We start from the raw sequence: 24396 nt of genomic DNA on the forward strand, positions 1-24396 counted from the left end.
ATAAAGTAACAGAAACAGAAGAATGGCCAGCCAAGGGTAGTAAAGGAGTAGTAGTCGGTTGTAAGGGTATCATTACTCTTAGACAATTATTAGATAAAAAGTTGAAAACTTGAAATAGAAAAGTTTTTACATTTGAGTAATGTTTAAGAACGAAGTTATGAGAAAAGTTAAGAAATGTTAAAAGAATTTGAAAATACTTGTTGCCAAAGAAGGCCTAAAAATCCCTGAAACATTGGTTAGCTCACCATATGATATTTTGAATGACAACTAAGCTAAAATTTGTCTAAAAAAAATGAAAGATGGCTAGTTGACTACTATTGCTCTTATATATCCTAAACGATCCATCAGAATGTGTTTTGTTGATCTTCCTAGTTTTTCAGATAATTTAAAATTGCTCACCCTATCTCCCACCTTCTGTTGGTTCTTCCAATATAGGCGGGGAAGGTTAACAAGGAAAGAACAAAATCATTGTTCAAGAATAAATTACAAAATGGGCCATTTTACAAGTGTCTCCATTTCTTCTGGCTCTTGTGCAGTTGTACTTTCCAAGAACAACCATCAAGAATGTGGCTGATGAACTGGTAGAGCCTATGGAATACATCCAATATCGAACAAGCTGGCAAAAGAAGAAATGCCTAAGAATATCTGAGAATCCAAACGCGTACATGATATCTCAAGTAGAATTGACAAGTAAGATGAACTGACCAGAATGCACATGTATGTATATGTATGCATGTGTGTGTGTGAAGAACTGTGTTTCTTTCCAAGCCCACGAGGTTTCTATTAACTTTGAACAAGAATTTACACTCCCAACTTTGTTTACCTCATAGCAAACACATGCAATTATCACTAGTCACGACATCACTTAAATATACCAAATTGAAATTTTCAAAAAATGGAACGGCTATGTTACGTTTCAACAATGGTACCAAAAGAAGAGAAGAATATGTTTCAGAAGATATAGTGAACATACTTAAAAAAAAAAAGATATAGTGAACATCAATCTCATGAGTTCAAAGCAGATTCCATCAATTGTATTTTTCCATAAATCATACATTTACACCCCCAAACCCCCCCCCCCCCCCCCCCCCAAAAAAAAAAAAAAAACCTTTTATTTTCTCAAAGGGAAAGAAAGGCATAAAATGGTGGCATCTCTGAACAGAGTCTGGTTAGGGTCAGGCTAACTTAACAGGATATTACCAAGTTAGAGGCTTCAACTGCAAGCTTTTTTCAGAAGTGCCATTTGACGCTAGGCTAAAACAATCCTTCTCCTGCCAGAAACAAAGATGAAATGATTAATAGGATGTTTATTTCCCAGTGTTCTCATAATTGTGTAAGTTCAACAGTATATACTAGAGGACTATTTCAAGAATTGAATATTAAGACAAAAACAAGGAAGCTTACAAAGATCGTCAAAAGAAATACTGCTGAGACTTTCTCTGGTCTTTAGAAGCCGAATTTTCCCTGCAAGGTTAAAAGTGAACTTAAGGTTGTTTTTCACCATCTTAGTATGGCTGCCTCAACACTTCATACCCATATGAGACACTGAAACATCTCTGTGTCCTTTCTATATTATCTATCCAACATATTGACCAGTGATGCACTTCAAAGATTCTACAACATTTGAGGTAAATCAATTCTCTTTATACACCAGCTTCTTTGGAGAGAAGAAGATATGGATAAACCAAAGGATAATGGATGCATAAGTATATAAAGGGGCACAAGAGACATCAAATTGCACTGAAGAGAACTGAGAACAGTAACACCGTCTCTTCTAGAAGCCTACTGAGAGAGGGAAAAAATTACATAAAGTATAACATACCATTTTGACGAACACATATCTCTGGGATATTTTTAACTTCACCATTGATGCGGTCGTTGTAAACTCTCGTTTCAATGTCACCCTCAACATAAACAGAAGAGCTGCATTAAACCTTCCAGCATTAGATAGAGACATCAAATGCTAAACCCAGTTTTCTCAAAAGAATGATCCGTACTTTTTAACAAGTTGTTGTACTGCATAAGCTCCAAGGGCTTCATTATGCACAGCAATTCGATGCCACTGAGCAGGTTTTGGCAAGTCTTTTGCTCCTACAATTCTTTGGTCAAACATGCCCCCTGTCCCAACTGTGAAGATGGTTACCGATCGGCCCTTTCTTAGGATCTTCTGCACAGGGGCTTGCCCAACTTTTCCACATATAATTGCCTGTATAAAAGCACTACAAGATGGGTCAAATTATTCACTGGATAAAGCACTCACGAGCAGAAGCCGAATCCACTTTCAAGCAAGAGGATTTTTTTCTTGCGACAATTAAATCACAAGGAAAAGTAAAATAAATATTGAATCTAATGAGACATGTATTTTCGGTGTCCTAATAACTCAAATGTGTAAAATGACATTTTCTAGATAAATGAAGTTTCACAATATTCAATGTCTAGCCTTTCCCTAAATTTTCTTAGAAACCCAAAAAAGAAAATCATAAAGACATCTTTTCAATGACCCAGAAAAACAAAATCATTCTTCATGCCTTATGTATCACTACCAATCAAGTTTAAGAAGCCCAATATTCATCACAACATCCTTTGAGTCCACGAATAAAATTATTCAATTGTTTTTTTATAATTATTCAACAGTTTCCAATATGACATTATAAATTCACTGTTAAAACAGTAAGTAAAATGCCATAGAGTCAGTCAATTTCCAAAGAAGTACATTATATATATATTATTCAACTGAAAATTGAAATTAATTACCTTGTAGACACCACGAAAATCCGGACCCCTTCTTGGATCCACACCTTGGGGTTGTAGCTCCTCTGCCTTGCCACCAAGAAAGTTATCAAAATCCTCTTCCACATCATTTTTCTTTTGATCTTCATTGTCACTATCGAATGACGCAGTTGAGTAACACGACTTTGAGCTTCTTTGAACATTAACCACTAAAACCATAGAAAAAATCAGTATACAATGTCTACCTTTTTCGCTCATCGTTGTCACAATCAAATGACATAGTTGAGTAACCTGGATCTGAGCTTCATTGCACACCAACAGCTAAAACCATAGAAAAAACCAGTATACAAATATAATGTCCTCCCAACATGCCCATCTCCAATTATCACTTCATTACCCATTGATCTTAGTAAAATTACTAAATAAATAAGAAGTCCCCAAATACTATGAAGTACTTTATGCCTATTAAGTACTTGTGGAAAATCCTCTAAGATCAAACATGATGACCATGCCCAATACTATAAAAGAAGTAACCCAAAAAGAAAATTGAACTAACCCAGAAAGAAAACGTAGTTAAAATTACATCAATTCCAAATTTTAGTCGGCTAATTAACAAGAGAATCCATCCAAGTCCACATAGTCTTCAAAAACAAGTTCACATAACATTTTCGAAACACACGTTTTGAACATGTTATGTGAAATTTTTGGCATAGAAACAAAAATAAAAATACATAGTACTCAACAATATCTAAGCTTGGATAGCTGCTCATAACAGCTCCCAGTTCTCCAACCTATTAGAATTCAAGGATTATTCGCCTATTTCCTTTTAATCTAGTTTGGTGTATCTTTTACACAGTTCAGTGTAAATGGGTTGTACAGCCTCTATGCTTTTAATTAAATATGCATTTCAAAAATTAAAAAATGACTAAAACAAAAACCATATACAAGTTTTCATATCTACGATATACAAACAAACATCGATATACAAATGAGCTTTTAGAGAGAGAGAGAACCGAGAGAAGAAGCGGGTGTAGTAGAATTAGAGAGTCTCAGAAACTTCGCGAATCGCACGGCGAGTGAACTCATTTCGGCAACGAAGAGCTCAGTGAGAAGCATAAGGCTAGAGAGGAGAGAGTATAATGAGGGTGGGGGGGGGAGAGGAGGGTTTTAGAGGAGGCAGGGCGCGTGTCCGGGTCATGGATGGCCCGTTGTATTGCGCTTATGGTCCTGAGATCCAGAGGACCACTCATATGGATCTAGAAAGAGAATCGTGCAAGTACCGTCCACTTTTTTAGAAAATTTCTTTTAAAAAAAATAAAATTTATTATTAAAAATTTAATTTTTTTTTATGTGAATCTCATTTTTATTCTTTTTTTTTCAAAAAAGTACGCGATACTTGTACATTTCATGACTATAAATATCATTTATCTATTTATTTTATTTATAAAGATAAGCTATTCTTGAGCCTAATCAATGACTAACTTGTTTTTTTTTTTTAATTTTTTTTCTAATGGAAATCTATCTAGTCATTGATCATTCTAGTCCTAAAAATAACGAATAAGAAAAACGTAATATAGTATTTCAAATTTAGGTTTTATACTTTGCAAAAAAACCTCATTGGATTCCCAATCTTATCAATTTATTTCCTAGATTTGATCACTATTATCAATAATAATAATTTGGAAAGCATATTTATTAATACTCAGAATAGATGTACACAAATTAATTCATTTTCTCACCCCCCATTTTTTTTTTTTTTTTTTTTAACTTTTCCTAAATCAATCCAGAAGTGAATAAAATCACTAAATTCATTTATCAAATGATCAAAGAAGAATAAATACATTGGGCATTACAACTGTTTTAAGGAACATAGAGATTACAAAGAGCAATTCATTTTATGAGTTGACTACAACAAATTACGTATATCAGAAACATATATACATCTAACCATTAACACTTTTATGTCCAAAGCTTCCCATTGACAAGGAACAAATGGGAGAATAAAAACCTAAATACCTAGGCTGATAAGATACAGATGGGAGGAACTTAACTAGTAAAATACAAGGAATCTCATCTTTGTGCCTGATCAGGTGTGTGGTTGCTTGTTGTTGATGATGATCCTGTCCTACCATTGGGTACCCCATTGTCCATAGGTGGAGTTGTGCCCCACTTCCCCTCTGATTCAATTGGTTCTATCACCTTTACAGACCCATCACTCAATCCAATGGCAAATTGGTTGGAATCCAGAGGATGCGCAGCAACAACAAGGGGGTACGAAGATTGGCTACAAATTAGTGCAACAAACATTAAAAACACTGCATACAACAATATTAACTAGGAAAATAGTTAGACAACCCCTTTTCACCTCTAAAAGTATATGTACCAACCCATATATATATATATGCACCCCTAACTTACCCGTTTAAAGCTGCCTGGGATAAGTAGACTGTTGGGGCTATACGACATCTTAGTCTCAGGCTATCAGCGTCATAAACCCCAATGTTACCATCGCAAAAGGTGGCATAAACCAGTTGACTATTGTACGAGTATGCAGCAGAAGAAATGGGTGCAGGAAGTGCATCTTGTGGGACCCACTGCAATGGAACAACAAATAAGATTTTATACCAATTTTGCCATCAGATATCATTTACAAACATTTCAATAAACTTCCCACCTGCCGAGTGCGGTCCATCTTGGATACATCATATATAGCTAGCTGTGTCTCATGGACTACTAGCAAGCGGATTTGGTCAGAGTGGAACTGCACTCGGGTGTCGCCAGCAGGTGCCTTTCCAGAAGGTATTTGGATTGTAATGGACTTCATCCTTTCCCACGTGTCAATGCTCCACACACAAAGCTGCATAAAACAGTTACCACTCACTGCAATCAGCATCTTCAAATAAGTGACTGACAGCGTAAAATGTTTATGTTTTGGGGAGGATGCGAATCAAGCAGTATTGGGAATTGGAGTCATTTTCATCATCTTCAATCTATTGTACTCTACCGGAATGGGAGGTGTAGGCGAAGATAAGATAAGCTAGATTCCATCTAAAATGAGGTTCACGGCAGCACTTCTTATCATGAATTATGCCCTGCAAATGCTTTTTTTTTTCATGGTAAGGTGTTTGGAGGAACGAGCACAGTTTGCAAGTGGCATTCAGTATGGACAACTGCATTGGGAAGGATGTATATGATGGACAACTGCAGCGTGGAAAATTGGAAGCTTGTTCCTTTAGGTATGATGATACAGTGCGTATGGATGGAACAAAATGCATGAAACTTAGAAGATTCTGAGAAGACAGTGGAGGAGCTTAATTCCTTAGTGCAAAAAACACTTTTGTGTTAGGATGTCAACTCAAAGTAGCTATGGCTCCTCTAGTTTTTGTTTTCCTCCTTTCTAATCCGGTGTAATGGGTTGCACCCCTTGTGCTCTTAATGAAATTTTAAAAACTTCTTAAAAAAGAATCACAAAAGCAACTCACTTGAGCATCAGCACCTGAAGAAACCAGTATATTAAGATTTGTTGAAAAAGCTAAGCCAGTAATCCTCTTTTGGTGACCCTTCAATTTTGATTTGACCTAAAAACAACAAACAAATCATGTCATATTAAGAGAGCAATACAAACCACCCCAGGGGGTGGGGGGATGAGTAATTCCAGGAAAAATTACCTCATCCACTCTAACATTATATATATGGATAGTTGAATCCTCCATTCCAATAGCTATGATGTTATTATCCTGGGGGTGAAATGCTAGAAAGGTAGAAGCAGGGGGTGGTGGCATGAATGTGGTCATTACCTATAAACAAGAGCAAATCATCATCAACCATTTTTTTGGACAAACTTTGCAAGACATGTATAAATAGACATACCTTGAATGTCATCATGTTAAATAATGAAACCTTTCCACCACAGGCTGACATTACATATGAGTCATTCTTTGATAGGGCTATGCATGGAACTGCTTCATCAAGGTTGACACCTGAGACATCATTACTCATAAGAAGGCCACTGTTTGGTTGCCAATGCTGTGGAACGACACTGGCAGTGGCCTTTAAACACCCACAAACATCAGAAATCTCTTCCTCCAAGAAAACAAAATCTCATACAAATTTGCAAAATATTTTTATATATATAAGTAGAAGTGAACTTGCTCCAAACTAATATTACCTTTCCACTTGGATTTTGCTCGTTGCGTGTCCACTTCCACAGCTTCTGAACACCATTAGACCCAAGTGCCAAAACCCCAACACCAGAATTTGTATATAAAAGTCGAACAACCTAATTATAAATGAAACACTTGAGGCACCTTCATGTAGATACATTTTATAATGAAAAAATATTTAATTGAAAGATTTTTTTAACACACCTTGCTGGAAGAATCATTGCTGTCGGGCATGGTAACTAATCGGCACTGGACAGCATCACTAATTTCAGACAACTGCCAGGTTTTACTTCTATCGGTTACATCCTCCGCAACAATTCTTGGCTTCTCCATGCTTCTACTCATGGGATCAGCTCCATTCTTAACAGAAAAGGTCAAGCTAATCAACACTCCGACAGTGCCTCAATTACCAAGAAAGAATTAGTAGTAAAAAAAGCTTTTCCCAACAATCAAACGCAATATCATTATCATAAAGAAAATCTTAAACAGCTCAGCACCCCATTCTTAACCCTTTCACCAAGTATTATATTGCATGCTGAGGAGCATGTCCCCCTCACATGAAAGCAAGAGTTTAGAAAGGCAGACCCATTACATGCAACCCAAAACAAGTTTTAACATGTAATATGGAACCTACATACATAATAGTTCCTCTGCCTATTTATGATATTTTGAACGCAAGTGAACCTACATACATGATTGCAGCCGCAACTCTCGTGTATAATTCTAGTAAACTTATATTTCAAGTTATAGGGTTCAAGTAGCATACAAGAATTGGAGAAGGCCTGATAGGGGAGCTCATTTCTACTTTACAATTGACTGAATTTACATTTGTGACAACAGAAGAACCAGGTACCTAATGAATAGAAACAAAAATGAGATCCCAACAGATCTTATGAAGGAAATATTCTTTAAGAAACCATTAACTAAAATAAAAGATATGATCTCAACCTTAGCTGCAGCAGATTCAATGGGTGACCTCAATGCTTCAAACGACGGGGCCTCAATTGCTCTAAAATATCTGAGACCAACAGCATTTGCAAGTATCTTGAATCCATTGTCTGCTGTAGTAACTCCAAGGAGATTCCCTTCTTTATTGAACCTCAAGCGAGGAAGACTCTGAAACAATGGAAATAAAGATGTAAAGGCACCATTTATAAAGCAGAGAGGTCTGAGAGAGAAATTAACCATGTAACACTGACCGAAAGTCCACCCTCTGCATCCATGCTGGTGAGAACAGTGGTATCATCCATATCCCAAAACTTAATCTGGCTATCTTCACCAGCAGCCAAAAAGTGGTTCTGTGTTGTGTCAAACTGCACAACACCCACTGATTTCTTTTTAAACCCACTATAAGTTCGCTTTATTGCTCCTTCACTTTCATTCCATTCAACTAGATAAGAATCCCCATCTTTACTTGTGCCACAAGAGAACAGCCTGCCATGATTTTTGAGAAGACAAATTTAATGCAGAAATAAGAGATATACAATTACAATCTCCCATTTTTCACTCTGAATCATAAATTTGGTAAATCTTACCTGCTTCCATCAGCACTATAAAGCATTGTAGTACACCCGTGTCCAGGAGCATCATAGTCAACTCTAGAACCCACGTGATCATACAGCCAGGCCTTTATTTTTCCATCAACAGCAGTTGAAAATATAAACTGCATTCACGAGTGCAACCTTAATGACAAGAGCATTTTCTTCATAGAGAATTCTAACATATGATGCCACATATTTGATTTATGCATTGAAGGTATCATGATAAGCAAGGTGGTATTAGAGGTGGGATGGGGCACTAAAGAATGGGCATTGTCAGGGAAAGGTAAAGAAGCAGAATAATGGAGATGACAGGGTAATTGTAGTCTAATAAATGCTGTGGTAAAGCTTGAGACAGAAGGGTGGCAGCAGAGTGCTATCTGAAAAGGTTGGTTTGTCACCACAGTACAACTTTTAGTGCCTGTGTCACTGACGTAGAACAGCATAACAGAAAGTGTTAGGGTCGGGGGGAGGGGGTGTTATACCATAAAAATTAAATGCAAATCCTACCCCACCCTGACAGATGCATAAAAAATTATGCTTGGTGGGAGTCTGACATCCGAGTGAGAGGTCAAACCAATCCCATTCATCCTGGTCTGATCCGAACGGATCTTGTTGAATGAATTGATCCATTGTTGTGACTTCAGCAGAGGGTCAACTTGACTGTAGTTACAGGGTGGTAGAATTGCAGTGGTAAGGGGTTACATGTGATAGTGTGATTGAGGTGCATGGTAGCAGTGGAGGCAGTTGTGTCATGAAGGTGGTGGCTGCAAAGAGAGCCATCATTGTGGTGGTTTTCATTGAGATCCATTAAGAGTATCAAATAGATAAGGTACATATTAAATTTTGATAGTTGTGCTCAACGGATATGACCCTACTTGATACACCGATCAATTGATTTAGAAGCATCAACTATGGGCTAGAAGATACAATTATTGGGTGAAACCATAAAGGTAGTCATAATCAGATATTATCATGACTATTGTGGACTAATTAATAAAAAGATTCAATTTTTTAATCAAAACGTGCTCTTAATTTACCTCAAGAATGCTTCATCAGCCTCAGTCATCAGTTAAAAACAGGTTCTTGCAAAGTACAGGTATTTTGGTGGTAAGAAAGCACTGAATGGGATTGAAAGATTCCTCAGATTTTAATCAAATATTGATGATTATTAAATACGTAGGTTGGCAAACCATGAAGCTTTCTCCTTTTTCTAACATACCTGAATGTTCTCCTTGTGATGAGGACAGACAGAATATACTGGAGCCTCATGACCTTCAAAGTTGAATAGCTTTCTTCCTGTCAAATCCCACACCTGTTCCACTTCTTCCATTTAGAAAATGTGGAGATTTTTTTCACAAATCCCAACATATGATGAGAATAGTTCTCACCTTAATCAGCTTATCATCCCCACAGGACACAAGACATAGTTGTTTATTTGGAAGAGCAAAAGCCAAGTCATTCACACCTCCAGCATGGGCATCAATCTGAAATGAGGAGGAACATGAGTCAAGCTACGCTTACAAATTTTCCTTGATAATAAAGCAGAAACAACATCACCTGACCTCTATATTTTGGCAAAGATCTTTTGATGCGGGATAAGCATACAAGTGAATCAAATGCCTGGTAAATGCAACTCCTGCAGCAAGAATACTAATAAAATACACAGACTAGCAACTTAAAAATGTTTGGTCAACCATTTTTGCACATACCCACAAATTTCTCATCTGGACTCCATGTAACTCGGCTGACAGATATTGACGCATCTTTGGCAAAGGAAGCCTGTACAAATTCTAAAATGTAAGAATCCAACATGAATTCATATTCTCAAGCATCATATGACAAGAATTAGAACAAAACCAAATAAAGTTGCCAGAACACCAGCATAGTTTCGTATTACATTTTCTTGAATTTTAGATTATATTAACTTCTCAAAGGAGGAGAACAAGAAATAAATACTAAGACAATGTATAATACACAAGCTATCACAAAAGGATGAGGCTAGAAACCTGAAATGCCAATGAGCAGGTTGGCGGATCCCATATCTTGAATGGCTTTGAAACCAACCTCTCACGCAACATGAGTTCCCAGAGAGTAATTTCACCATTACTAGAACCAACTGTTCAACAGACACTACAAGTAAGAAAAAATAAAAAAAATTGGTATGAACACAGCTACCATTTAACTGCAATATTGGCTATAAAGATGAAGCTATACCAAGAAGTAATGTGTGACGAGAAGGATGAAAATCCATGCTTGTGACAGTGGATCCTTGGTGAATGGTCATGGCTACTGTTCTGGGCAGATCCTCCAGTGACCAATGAGCTTGCTGTCGCTGGGTTGGATATGTGACCTGAAATTGAAGCACAGGAAAGATATACCAAGATTAGCCAGTAAATACAGTTCAGTAGCAAAGATACAAGAGGCAAGATGAAATATTCCAACACAGACAGGAAAGAAAATACTTTCAATGGTACCTCTTCAACAGATTGAGCAGGAAGCAGTCGTTTCATTAATTGTTCATGATCATTACTCTGATAGTCCACCATTCCAGGTGTTCCTGGAGGTGTTCTAGGATGTTTCAAGATTGAAACTGTTTACATTAAAAATAAAAAAAGAAGAAGAAGAAGATTATGCCACGCATGCTCATCTAGTGATAGAATTAAATAAGCAAGAATCAATTTGAGAACTCATCATTCAACTCATATCAGGTTCAATCCTCTAGGTTGCATAAAGAATTAAATACCACTATCACCAGCTAAAGCAGAGTGAAACGTCACACCAAAATTTTCCAGGAGCCACCAAAATCACATAGTTTTGGGAGTAAAACTTAAAAGTGGTATAAAAAAACCACTTCCTCAATATAGTCAACATGTGACCAGAAATTACAAACTACTGTCTGTGATATCCAGCACCTCTTCATCCATACTCTTACACCCTTTCCTACTTTTTTATTTCCCCACAAAAGGGAAAAAAGGAAGAGATTTCTAAAAAAGAGATTTCGAAAGGGGGTCGGACTACTTTAATCAAAAGTACACTTTTCAACCTTCCCACCTACTTTTTATCCTTATTCCCTGTACCGGCAAGTGTGGCGGGTAGACTTGAGAAGTTACAGAGACTTTCTGTGGGGGGGCTTGGGAGATGAGTTTAAATTCCACTTAGTTAAATGGGAGATGGTATGTCGGCCTATCTCCAATGGCGGTTTGGGTGTCAGAAATTTGAGAGTTTTTAATCGGGCTTTACTAGGCAAATGGTTGTGGAGATATACCAAGGAACCAGAGGCCTTATGGAAGACTGTGATTGAAAGCAAATATGGTGATCTAGGGGAGGGGTGGTGTACCAGAGAAGTTAGAGGAACAGCGGGTAAGGGGTTATGGAAATACATTAGAAGAGGATGGGAGGTTTTCCAGCGATACACTAGATTGCATTTGGGGACAAGTGTCAAGATCAGATTTTGGAAGGATGCATGGTGTAGTACCAGTGTTCTACTAGATCTGTTTCCGTCTCTTTTCTTGATTGCAAGTAACAAAGATGCCACAGTGGCGGAGGTTATGGAAGTCTCAGTCTCATGTAGAAACATTCACTGGAACATCAATTTCAATCGGGCGGCACAGGATTGGGAGATGGAAAGTTTTGTAGAATTTTATAGCCTCTTATATTCTGTTCGACCGAACATTCAGCAGGAAGATGAGTTGTGGTGGCATCCTGCAGGGAAAGGGGTTTTCTCAGCTCGCTCTTTCTATAAGGTTCTCACACAAGAGCCAGAGATATAGTTTCCTTGGAGAAAGCGGAAAGGGGTTTTCTCAGCTCGCTCTTTCTATAAGGTTCTCACACAAGAGCCAGAGATACAGTTTCCTTGGAGAAAGCTTTGGCGTCATAAGGCTCCTCTCAAAGCCTCTTTCTTTGTGTGGACAGCGTCTTTGGGTAAGATCCTCACTACGGATAATCTAAGAAAGATAAGGATAATTATTGCAGATTGGTGTTGTATGTGTAAAAGCGGGGGTGAGTCGGTAAATCATTTACTTTTACACTGTGAGATAGCTAAGGCTATTTGGGACGAGGTGTTTAAAAGGATGGATATGGCGTGGGTGATGCCGGAAACAGTTTTGGATGTATTGGCTTGCTGGAATTCTATCCATGGGGTGAGACAGATTAAAGCAGTGTGGAAGATGATCCCTATTTGTATTATGTGGTGTCTATGGCAGAAACGAAATGAGAGGACTTTTGAAGACAAAGAGAGATCTGTGGAGGAGCTAAAATTGTTATTTTTTAGAACTCTTTGTACTTGGGCCATTGCTGTAGACTTAAATGGCATGGACCTTCATGAATTCCTAGTTTCCAACATGCCTACATAAACAGGGCATTTTCTTTGTATCATGTTACTTTGGTGATTTAATAAAGTCTTATTTTACTTATCAAAAAAAAAAATTTTTGACAATCATGAGGACAAATTTGAATCAGAAGATAAATGTTATCGGCACAACTTGGTAGAAGTTGCGTGTTCTTCAGATTCAAACTATGAAGCACTTAAATGCACATTTCAACTCAATGAAGTTATAACCTTGATTCTGTGGAACAGGTATGGATGATGCAGTAACAACAGCTGCTTGGACAGATGAAGAAGCGGAGGCATTGGCCATCCAACCTGCTAAAACATTAGCATTTGCAGCTGCGGCTGTCGGTGGAAAGGGCTGCACACATTAAAGGAAAAAAATCAACTAGTCAACAGAAGTAGTATTTTATCCTTAGTATGTGATATACAGAAAAGGGAAAAAAAACATATCAAATCTTCTGAGATGCTTAATATCATACACCATGAGCTCCAAGTGGGGTATAAGCAGCAGGCTTAGCAACTGCTGCAACTGGGAGATTGACAGGTGTTGGTGCAAGAGGACCATTTGGAGGTGTACAATTATGGTCTGTGAATAAGGTTTTAATATCCGGGTTTGGCCTTGGGTTCTTGCATAGCTGATGCTGCCAGTTCAAACTACACATAAAGCAGTCATCAGATATCAAGCAAACATTACTAAGCACAAAATCAGAATCAATAGGCCTACATATACGATAACTTAAAGCAAAAAGCAATTATCATCCTCCATATCCCCCCCCTCCAATTCCTATTTATTGCATGATATGAAATAGACAAAGAACGTGAATACAGATCTACTGGTTTTAAGAAGAGACTTTCATTGCAAAAACGTATGATTAGTACAAGTATTATGATAACAGCTACAGAAAATTCACCAATTCCTAATGAATAGGAACAAAAGCAAAATCAGGCTGAGCTTATGTTAAAAGATGACAGACTACTACAAGTTATCCCTACCAAGAAAAGTAAACTTAAATAAGAACAGGAAACAAGTAGGCAGCTTCTTGGGCATAAATGATTCACACAGAACACACAGAACACAAAAACATGGTATAACAGCAAACTAAAGAGAATTGTGAACCTCAACTTGCTTGTCTCCCCGTTCTAAACCAGCCATACCTTTGGTTAATAAGAGTCCGCAGTCTTGATGACTTCAGAGTGGGGAAAACAAGCTTATCACGAAAGAGGGGATTTGCTTCTATGAGTTTTTTGAGCTCAATCAACATTATGCTACGAGCTGTTTTGGTATCTCCATACTTGGACAGCTGCTCATTTTCCCTGGTAATTCAAACCCACAAAATTGGGGGGGGGAATCAAGTTTTAACAGATAATATAAAGTCTTTGAGTTTGTTTCATTAACTGAAAATAATGCAAGCAGCACAATCATCATGGTTTCTGAACTCCTCAGAACTCTAGTTCTTTGATTTTTCATTTTGCTTTCTTTTCTTTTCTTTTTTTTGGGGGGGGGGGGGGGGGGTATGCAGGGTAAGACATCTCTTGTGTTTGAGCATAAAGCCATGACCTGAAATTGGTGGGTAATCAGTAAATGTCCGTTTCTTTTCTCCAACCATCTGTTATTTTTAGTGATAACGTTATTATTCACCAACAAATTATTCAGTACAAAATATAGATTTAGGTCACCATAGAATCTTTTGCAGGCTTCTCAATCTGGTCCTACAACCTGGAAAATAGGAGTGTAGGTAAAACCGCGCTTAAGTGCAAAGCGCAAAGTGCCAAGGCCAAAGCACTTCACTTGCCAAAAGTAGCGCATTTACAAAAGTGCTTTCTGCTGCTTTAAGCTCACTAAAAAAACTATAGTCGAAATTGATACACACACGAGAATTGTATAACATACTATGATTATATTTTATTTTATTTTTTATTTTTTCGATAATTAATTATAATTACTTGATCACTTGATAGCCGTATTGCATAATACTTAACAAATTGAGTCCATAGATATTGCCATCTTTATTTTTGTATTCTAGAATATTTTGGAATTATGCATTAGTTAAAAAAAATTGGGTGCGCACTTGAAGTTTGCGCTTTGGGCCAAGCGCTTTCAACAACACTAAGCCCAACACCAACATGCACGCTTGTCATTTCTCAGGCACTCTGTATCATTATTAGTTATATCCGTTGTCCTAGATTGCAATTATAACCATGGCATCGATACACCAAGTGCTTCTTGCATTACATGAAACAAAGAGTTGATGCTTCATTAAGTTTATGAAAAAACGTGGGAAAAGTAAAACAATGAGGTTAGAATTTTGTCTCATATGTTGCCTTTGTTTTTACAAAACCAAATATTCACCTCCACTAGGCCAACTTGTTTAACACAGTTCAATTAACCAAATATTTCTTTATTTCAATTCTGAATATTAAAAAAATAACAACAAAGCTCAACATTGCTTTCTTTCCTATTTCTTTTCCATTAATAATACAGGTCATAAATGGAAGTAGTTGATCAATATTACAAAGACAAATAAATTTTTTTACCATAAAGGTGTGAGAAATTACCTGAAATTTCCAAGAATTAAAAGCTGAGTGATTTCTTTGTACAATTCTTCATTGAATGTTGAGAACACTTTCAAATCATTCACTAATATTTCAACAGCCTTTGCTTTGTCTTGCCTATAATATAATATAATGCACAAAGAGATGATAAAATAATACTTTCTGAGAAAAGACATCGAATTAGAAGATATCAACAAATATTGATCAAATATATACCGATCAAGTGCTTCAAGATACTTCTGCTTCCTGATTTCAAAGAATATCTTCATGGAGTATCTGTTATCATCAACTTTTGTAAATCCTGATAAGTACTTTTCTACTTCTTCCCACTCACCAGACTGAACTTTCTCCTCAAAGTACTTCATGTTGAAGAAAAACCCAGAATCTTTCTCAAGTCTACAAAAACCAACATTTTCTTATCAAGCAAAAGCAGCCCATCACATTATTACAAAGTCAAAAAGTTACTCTTTTTTTTAAAGGAAAGAATGTGAAAAGGAAAAAAAATGAAGTTTAAGATATCAGTATCTAAACCCAAATCAACAAATCCTTCACTCAGTCCATCTAACAAATTTAAATGGCATTGTTAAGCGGAGATTTTTCTTTCTATTTCTTCTTCATATACAAATTTACATGTTTTGCTTTCATTCCCAAAATTTGCATTGCCAAAAGCCAAGTAAAAAAGAGTTGGGGGACCTAGTCTTGCCGGACCCAGTATTAAAAATTTGCAATGTCAAAACCAAATAAGACAAAACGTGCAATACCTCAAACTAATCATAGGAGGTTGGTGGTAGGGCTGACCAGTTGAGCAAAAATCCAAAAATTTTAGTACGAATTTGTCTCCACTCCAACTCCAACAAAACGGAGTCAGAGTCGGAGTCGGAGTCGGAGTTGGAGTCGGATTCTTTTTTAATTTTCAGTCGGAGTTGGAGTCGGTGGTGTAGCTAGACCGACTCCGACTCCGACTCCGATATTGTTCATATATTATAAAAATATGTATTTATTTATATATTTATCATATACAGTAGTATAGTTATAGTTATATAATATTATAACTATGGCATATATAGTTAAATTCAATAATATACTAGTATGAGCTAATTATTATAAAATAATATATTTATACCATAAAGAAAATAGACTAATAATAGTTTAGTATATGTAAACACCATAATGTTACAACCATACATAATCAAGTATATAAATAAGTTAGATACTAGTATTAAAATAAGTCTAGTAAAATAAGTTAATATCGCATAATACTAATTTATTAAAGTATATAACATGCAATTAGATGCTAGAAATAATACGTAATACTATAGTATGATAACATGTAATTAGAACTATAGTGCTATAAGTCTAGTATAAAAATAAGTTAGATATTAGTATAGAAGTAAATCAGCAGTGAATGATTTAGTTTTAGTTTTTAATTCTTGGAAAAATTAAAATTTGAAAGTCCACGAAATGGGCTAAATATGAAGCTAAAAAAAATCCAAAAAAATCTCAAATCCGACTCCACTCCTAAAAGTCAGAGTTAGAGTTCGGATTTGAACTCCAACTAAGTCGGTGCTCACCCCTAGTGGGTGGATTGGATCCCACACTACCTGAAATGAAAAGGTTCTTAAGATTAATAAAAAGAGTTCTAATTGTGACATTGACTAGTCATTTTTTAGTTTAAGCATAGAGGCATATTCTATACTAGGGTCTTTATAAGTGGTATCAGAACTACTCCCGGTCATAATAGTGGGACTTGAGTTGTGTCAACTCTAACATAATGGCCAACAAAGATGTCAAGGATTTAAAAGAAGCAGATTGTAACATCCCAGAATAAGTATAAGAGGGTGGTGCATGAGAACCCACATTGCCTAAAAGGAAGAAGTTCTTATGATATATAAAAATTCCAAGGAGCTCCAACTTGAAACGTTGACTAGTCTTGTGAAGTATAAAGTCCAGATGTAGTTTGGGTATTCCTAAGGTTATTCCAAATTGTATCAAAGCTAATCCTTAACAATAGTGTGGGACTTGAATTGTGCCACTTACAATGAAATGGATTGACAACGACGTCAAGGATTTAGGGGGGAAGAGATTGTAATATCTCGAATTAAATATTAGGAGATGGTGAATAAAATCCCAAATTTCCTGGGAGGAAGAAATTCTTGAAATTTCTAATAATTCTTTTTTTTTTTTTTTTTTGTAAGTAAGAAATTTCTAATAATTCTAAGGGATCCTAATAGTAACATTGGCCGATCCTTTCCTTTTAAGAGTATAAACTCAAATGTAGTTTGAACTTCCATTGAACCATTACGAAACTTCCAATTATATCACTCAATTAAACTGAAATTATTGTTTTTAGTAAAACAAATCAACCTAACACAAAAGTGTCCCTCCTTTTCTTTGCTTCCCTTTTCCCTTCAAAAATCAAACCCAGCCTGATTTTGAACTTCGAAAAAGGTTAGTACAGCATCGAATTCCATTCTCTATAGCCAAGAACCAGATAGAAGCAAATACAAAAATACCCCTTAGGCGAAATCAATACAGAAATGCAGTTCACCTATAGTCACCAAGTACAGTACATAAAACTGTGAAGAGACATATATACAAGCTTCAAAATCACATTTTCCTTCACTTTTACAAAAGCCAATATAGATAACTAAATATACAAACAAAGCTCAGATTGGGAAACTTTCATTTCTCTTTCTTTCATCTCCCTCCATTTTGCTCCAAACCCAGACACGCACTAGCACATAAATACATAAAACAGTACGTACATAAACGCGTATTTGCATAAACAAACACCGAGAGAGAGAGAGAGAGAGAGAGAGAGAGAGAGAGAGAGAGAGAGAGACACCTGTGCACAGCCTCCTTGAACTTCTCCTCCTCAAGGAATTGGAGTATAAGAAACACCAACTCCCTGCTCAAAGAAGACATCCTACCCACTCAGAACCCCACGAAACAAAACCCAGAATCCCAGACCTCAAAAACCCAAACCACCACAAAAAGCTCCCCACGAGACAGGACTCCAAATTCCCACAGAAATGACACACGAAACCAAACCCAAATCACAACACTTCCAGTTCCAATCCAAAATCACAAATGCTCAAACAACCTCAGAGTCTTCGAAAATTATGCTCGTTCCAAGGTTTCCACAGCAGGAATTACGAGGGTACTAGGGTTTCAGAGGCTGCGGATAAGAGGAGCCAGACAGACGGAGAGAAAAAAGGAAAAGGAAGAAGAAGGGACTCGGTCACGCTATCTTCGATGCGTTTGTACAGGGGTCCTGACTCCTATCTCTGTCTACTGACCTATCAGCGATAAGTCACTGTCCATATCTGATAAGTTGAACTACTTATATTGCTTTAGTGATAAGGGAGCAAGAGACAGTGGCGGATTCGTAACCACGAATTCAAATCTAGTGAATATTCGCAACCCAAGTCCAGTCGTGTCGTAATTCGTACACTTTCTGGGCCCCACCCCGCACCACTTTCTTTTCCAACTGTCGCTTTCGCCTTTGTTTTCAGCTGGGTAACGATACCTTCCAACCGGTTTACTCCTCTTTACCCTCACGCTATATTTCAAATTTTTTATTATTTTATTATTTTTTTAATATTTTTAATCATTAAAATATATATAATTTTATTAATAATCACTTTTTTTAATCATTAAATAAATTTAAATTTAAAAAAAAAATTAATAATAAATGAGAATTAATCTTATCATTTTCTTTATTTTTCTCTTTTTCTAAAGAAAAATATTTATATACAATATTTTTTAGAATAATTTACATAATTATTTTTAAATGAGAGATATATCTTATAAAAATAATATTATTTTATAAAAATATTTTTATTTTATAATATTATTATGCAGTAAATATATTGTATATATATCTTTTTTAAATAGATATTGATAGCTTACACTTTTTATTATTCAGAATTTTTTTTCCATTTTGATGTTTGAATTTGAATTAAAAACTCCAGAACATATCTTCTTGCATAATATATAAAAAAATAAATTCCATCATATAATGTAATCATGTAATTTAATTAAAAATATATTTAATATACAATAAGGTTATGTTTTAAGATTTTTAGTCCAAATTTAAATAGTAAAATAAAAAAAAATTAATTAAATAATAAAATAATAATAAATGAAGTGTAAGAATATCATTACTTTTTTTAAAATTCTTCGCAATCTCATTCACACACTTGTGATTTTCTCGTAGAAAGATACTCAAAAAGAAAATAAATCGGATTATATTAGTAGGAAACGAAAAAGAAAAAAATAATATTATATACAATCATATGTTATATAATTATTGTATATTTTTAAGAAAAGTGCGATGATGATCTATTTTTGAAAAAGAAATTATCATATAAGTTTTATATTTATTTACTTTTTTAAAAAAATAATGAGTTTATGCAATTTATGCATTTTATAATTATAAATATAATTTTTCTTTACTTGTCTTATTTTTTCAAAAACAATGTGACCCAAGATTTATATATATTAAGATTATATTTAATATTATTTAAATATATATAATTGAAATGATGTAATTAAAAATGATAAAATTAAAATAATATTTATGATTCATCTTTGAGTTTTATCATCTCAATTAATATGACGATGGATTTAAATTAAGAAGAAAAAAAAAAAAAAACAACCTCACGAAGTTTGGTAGTAAGTTTAACACTCATGATGTTATTTATGACTTGCGAGCTGTTGAAGTTAGGTATATTTAGATATAGAAATGGTTTTATTTTATTTTATTTTATCTCATTTTATCGTTATAATTTTTTTAAATTTATACATAAAATATAATAAACAATTTAATTTTTTCAAATCTTAAAATAATAATAATATTAAAAAATAATATTTTAATAATATTTTATTCAACTTTTAATTTTAATCTAAAACCATCTCATTTCATCTCATTTCACTATCTAAACAGACCTATTAAACCTTAAGGTTACGTTTGGATGTTGAGTTTAGTTCAGCTGAGTTGAGTTATTTATAAATACTAGTGAGTTGAATAATGTAAGGAGTTGTGTGTGATTCATCTAAACTGAGTTTAAAATATATTTAGATATTAAGATGAGTTTAGTACTTTTTATGAAAAATTAAAAAAGATTATGGATCTCACGTATAAAGATATTTTAAGTTAAAAAAAAAGTTGTGGGTCTCATGTGTAATAAAGTTTTGAGTTAGGATGAATTTAATAATTTGAGAGTTGAGTGTTTAGATATTAGATTCAGTTTAAAGTTAAATTAAACTCAGCTGAGCTCAATTAAATTTGAGAATCAAACACAATCTAATTCTTTAAACTATCCATAAATTGTGAATTGTAGCTGAAGATATGTATAATGTGACCAAAAAAGGACTTGGAAAGTTGGAAGGCATAAGCTCTCAATGCTCCGATTGTGACAAAACGAAAACAACGTGCATGAAATATTTTGGCCTTTTTCTTTTCACAACTTCCAATATTGTAAGACATTTGACAGGTACTGTAATGCCAAAAATCCTCTAAATTTAAAAATTCCTTCCATGATAAACATGTCTATAAATTATTTTCATCTAAATATTATTTAATTTAAATCAGCCGTAAAAATAAAATTAAAAAAAAATCCCCTTATTATATCCAATATTTGACATTTGTCAAGGAGAAATTAAAATGATATAAGAACAATTATACTACAGTATGTATATAATTAATTATAAAAGAAATATTATTTTATTTACTTTGAAATGCTCTAAGTACGAAAATTTTAAATTAAAATAAAAAATATTAATATTTTAATATGTAATAATAGTTGAATTGTAATATAGTTGGTGGCGTATCATTGTCCAACACTGGGACGGAACAAGAGCCATCTTAGTTTTTTATATGTTGTTGTGGTTAAAACATTTGAAAAAATTTATTTATCATTTTCTTTACTTTCTAATTTTTGTTAATCATGGCTGTTTTATTATTGATATTAAATGATAAGCAAATAAATAAACAATAATAATACATATTTTTTTAATCATTTAATCGTTGATAAAATAAAGACGAATATCAATTTTTTTAAGATTATATCCGAAAATCATCGAAATCAAATTCAAACATGCACGTATAATCTTTTTTGTAACTCTATTTTAAATGGATGTAATTATATAAAACTGAAATAAAAATATTATTTTTAATTTATTATAAAATATGTTATAAAAAATAAACAATTATTATTATTCAAAATTAAAAAATGGAGCCTTGAAATATTCTCTATTTTACGAGCTATTTGAGCAGCTAATGTCCTAAAATACTTCGTTGGATCATTAATTTATCATTACAATTTTTTCAATGTCTAACATAAAATATAATAAATAATTTAACTTTTTCAAATTTCAACACAATGATAATATTAAAAAATAATATTATAATAATATTTTATTATCTCAACTCAACTCAACTCAATTCATTTTAACATCCAAACGTATCTACTAGGCCTCATTTGGATGTTAAGATGATCTCAACTCATTTCATTTCATCTTATCGTATCTCAACATCCAAACAATACTCATACAAATATTTTTCAGTTTCAAATTTGTAACTTTTCAATTACTTCATCTAATCATTATAATTTTCTTAAATTTCAAAAATAAACAAAAAAGCAGTTCAACTCTTTCAAATCTTAAAACAAAAATAATATTAAAAATTTACATTATAATAGTATTTTAATTTTATAAATTTTTTTATTTAATTTATTCTCTCTCATTTTTTAAAATCTTATAAAAATATCTTAACTAAAACTATTTCACATATTATTTTACTAATATTTATATGTTTATCATTTCAATATCTAAACGAGATCTTATAGTTGATTGTGACTTTCTTGATATATATTTAGGCTTCATTTGTTTTGAGAAAATATCTCATCTCATCTCATCTCATCTAATCATTACAACTTTCTCAACTTCCAATATAAAATAAAATAAACAATTCAATTTTTTTCAAATCTTAAAATAAAAATAATATTAAAAAATATACTCTAACAATATTTTATTCAATTTTTTAACTTTAATATTATTTCATCTCTGAAAACAAACGAGACCTTAGTTGTTCGTGTTTAAGTGATATTTAGAAATAAAGCTATAAATAATTTTAAAATTTTTGAAAATTGTTATGTTTGCCATACATCACCCTAGTTAAATACAAATATTGGGTGCAGAGGATGGTTCCATCCCTTTTCCTAGAAATTTCGCAAAGACGGACGCTTTTGGTTCCTGTTGGACCAAAACGCTGTAACGTGTTCTCGACATATGTCTTGCTCTTCCTCGTCGCTTTGTCAGAAAACCATTACGTCTCTGTCTTTTATTTGGCTTTTCAAATTAAACTAAAACAGAAAAAAAACAAAACAAAAATGAGAGATTTTGTGAATGAACCAGATTGATGCATCTCGTTTTAGAACATTTTTAGCATACACAATCTAATAATATGTAAAAATAATTAATGATATGTAAAAATAATTTATCTATTGAATCATTTTAAAAAAATCTAAATTATAAATAAGATATAACAACGATGACTATTTGATTATTTCGTATAAAGATATTATGTATATTACAAAAGTTATTAGTTTGGGGGTAAGATAAAACACAAAATTTTCATTTCATCTCATCTTATCTTATTATTACATCTTTTTCAAATCTCCATACAAAATATAATAAATAATTCAATTTTTTTAAATCTCAATTCAACTTTTTTAAATTCTAAAATAATAATAATATTAAAATATAATATTTTAAATTTTTAAACAAAATACAAAATTTTCATATTACCCCTCAAACCTGGTGTTTAGTTTAGCCAAAAGCTTGTGACCTGATTGATATAACTCACAACCTTCAAAATGGAGGTCTGGAGTTCGAAACCTCCTCCTAAATCGGAAAAAAAAAAATGTTTAGTTCAACCATTTTACAATGCGAATGCTCTTTCTTAATCAAGAAATTTAGGTTCAAATATACGAATTTTATTCACACTTTATCGTAATGGTTTTTTGTCTAATATGGAGTATATGACACCTTCTATACATGGTTTGATTTTAAAGAAAAATTTAAAATTTAGATTTTTTTTTTTTAGAAATTAAGTATTGGCATATCAATGATGTAAATTGTATGTTGTCTACACTTATTTATAGATTAAATATGATTTGATTTATAAGAAAATTTAAAACTTAATTTTTTTTGTTAGAAATTAAATATTAACATATAAATAATACGAATGATGTGTAATCCATACCGATTTATAAATAAAAGTTTTCTCGAAAAAATGAACGAATGTCTTTAGTTTGCCAATTCAAAACTAGTGACCGGACCTAGGCCCAGCCCATGTGGCCATGTTGCAGCCTCAGACCCGAGTACGTCAGAATCTTGTAAACTCGTGTGCATTACCAACCACTGTCGCAATATTTAACAAGAAACACGTTATAATAATTCTATATACAATCGTAAAATATGTAAATATCGCGTAATCATTTTAAAAAAAAATAAAATATATTATTAAAAAATTTATTTTTTTATGTGAATCTTATATTTTATTTATTTATTTTTAAATGATTACACAGCGATTATACAAGTCATGATTACATATAATAGTTGATGAGAAAAGAACGAGAAGAAAGAAAAAAATATGTATTTTAAAGGAAGAATTATGCTATGTGTTAAGACTCTCGTTCCATTATATTAAAATATGACATTGTCCATCATATTTGACTGGCTCTTTACAAAATGATAATGATATATGCAAGCTTCAAATATATAAGTTTCGTGTAGATTTTTTATAAAAAAATGAATTCTACTACTCATTTTTTCTCAATAGAATCTATTTTTTTATTTTGTATAAAAAGCTTGCGTAAGACTTGTACATTTAGAACTTATCGGAAGCATTACTTTATCAAGTTGCTCCAAAATTAAGGTTTGCTAAAAGCTACGGCAAGGTTGATTTGATTGGGCACGTACCCCACACGTTTAAGAATGCTTATAAAGTATTGCTTTCAAGTTGTCTTGCATGAACCCAATATTCCTATATGGTTCAACAAAATTGAAGGTC

At 33.5% G+C, this 24396-nt stretch overlaps 2 protein-coding genes across 6 annotated transcripts; both read right to left on the reverse strand.

Moving 5' to 3' along the window:
- Nucleotides 1-221: 221 nt before the first annotated feature.
- Nucleotides 222-3932, reverse strand: LOC109005269 (single-stranded DNA-binding protein, mitochondrial-like). Of its 5 annotated transcripts, XR_001998445.2 has the most exons (7): nucleotides 3744-3929; nucleotides 2755-2939; nucleotides 1998-2206; nucleotides 1823-1923; nucleotides 1405-1464; nucleotides 1201-1271; nucleotides 222-616 (listed from the first exon to the last, which is right to left on the reverse strand). XR_001998445.2 is itself a non-coding variant. In XM_035693090.1 (6 exons), coding segments are annotated over exons 1-6 (528 nt in total). In that variant the 5' UTR covers nucleotides 2989-3733; the 3' UTR covers nucleotides 1086-1269. The 5 variants fall into 5 exon arrangements, 4 of the variants coding, with proteins under 4 accessions (XP_035548983.1, XP_018839655.2, XP_018839656.1 ...); XM_035693090.1 differs by lacking the exons at nucleotides 222-616; nucleotides 3744-3929 and adding an exon at nucleotides 2976-3733 and having other exon boundaries at nucleotides 1086-1271; nucleotides 1998-2219; nucleotides 2755-2884; XM_018984110.2 differs by lacking the exon at nucleotides 222-616 and having other exon boundaries at nucleotides 1087-1271; nucleotides 1998-2219; nucleotides 3744-3932.
- Nucleotides 3933-4608: 676 nt separating this feature from the next.
- On the reverse strand, nucleotides 4609-18579 carry LOC109005266 (topless-related protein 3-like). The gene is made up of 25 exons (XM_035693235.1): nucleotides 18163-18579; nucleotides 15534-15713; nucleotides 15321-15434; nucleotides 13920-14078; nucleotides 13244-13418; nucleotides 12993-13122; nucleotides 10909-11024; nucleotides 10649-10784; nucleotides 10441-10550; nucleotides 10144-10213; nucleotides 9997-10070; nucleotides 9823-9918; nucleotides 9654-9746; nucleotides 8429-8556; nucleotides 8093-8327; nucleotides 7842-8009; nucleotides 7660-7746; nucleotides 7098-7253; nucleotides 6899-7009; nucleotides 6601-6780; nucleotides 6399-6527; nucleotides 6213-6308; nucleotides 5405-5587; nucleotides 5149-5324; nucleotides 4609-5014 (listed from the first exon to the last, which is right to left on the reverse strand). Exons 1-25 carry the CDS (start codon nucleotides 18240-18242, stop codon nucleotides 4801-4803), a joined length of 3396 nt encoding a protein of 1131 aa, XP_035549128.1. The 5' UTR covers nucleotides 18243-18579; the 3' UTR covers nucleotides 4609-4800.
- Between the last annotated feature and the right edge of the window lie 5817 nt (nucleotides 18580-24396).

Source organism: Juglans regia, chromosome 8 (assembly GCF_001411555.2).
Source record: "Juglans regia cultivar Chandler chromosome 8, Walnut 2.0, whole genome shotgun sequence".
Taxonomy (NCBI): Eukaryota; Viridiplantae; Streptophyta; class Magnoliopsida; order Fagales; family Juglandaceae; genus Juglans; species Juglans regia.

Coding starts and splice junctions, on each gene's coding strand:
- LOC109005269 (XM_018984109.2), bottom strand. CDS start 3,846: ATGCTTCTCACTGAGCTCTTCGTTGCCGAAATGAGTTCACTCGCCGTG. Junction 1,924..1,997: donor GTACAACAACTTGTTAAAAA/GTACGGATCATT, acceptor GGTTTAATGCAG/CTCTTCTGTTTATGTTGAGG. Junction 1,465..1,822: donor GATATGTGTTCGTCAAAATG/GTATGTTATACT, acceptor TTAACCTTGCAG/GGAAAATTCGGCTTCTAAAG.
- LOC109005266 (XM_035693235.1), bottom strand. CDS start 18,242: ATGTCTTCTTTGAGCAGGGAGTTGGTGTTTCTTATACTCCAATTCCTT. Junction 11,025..12,992: donor ACCTGTTCCACAGAATCAAG/GTTATAACTTCA, acceptor TAATGTAAACAG/TTTCAATCTTGAAACATCCT. Junction 9,919..9,996: donor ATCTTTGCCAAAATATAGAG/GTCAGGTGATGT, acceptor TCCTCATTTCAG/ATTGATGCCCATGCTGGAGG.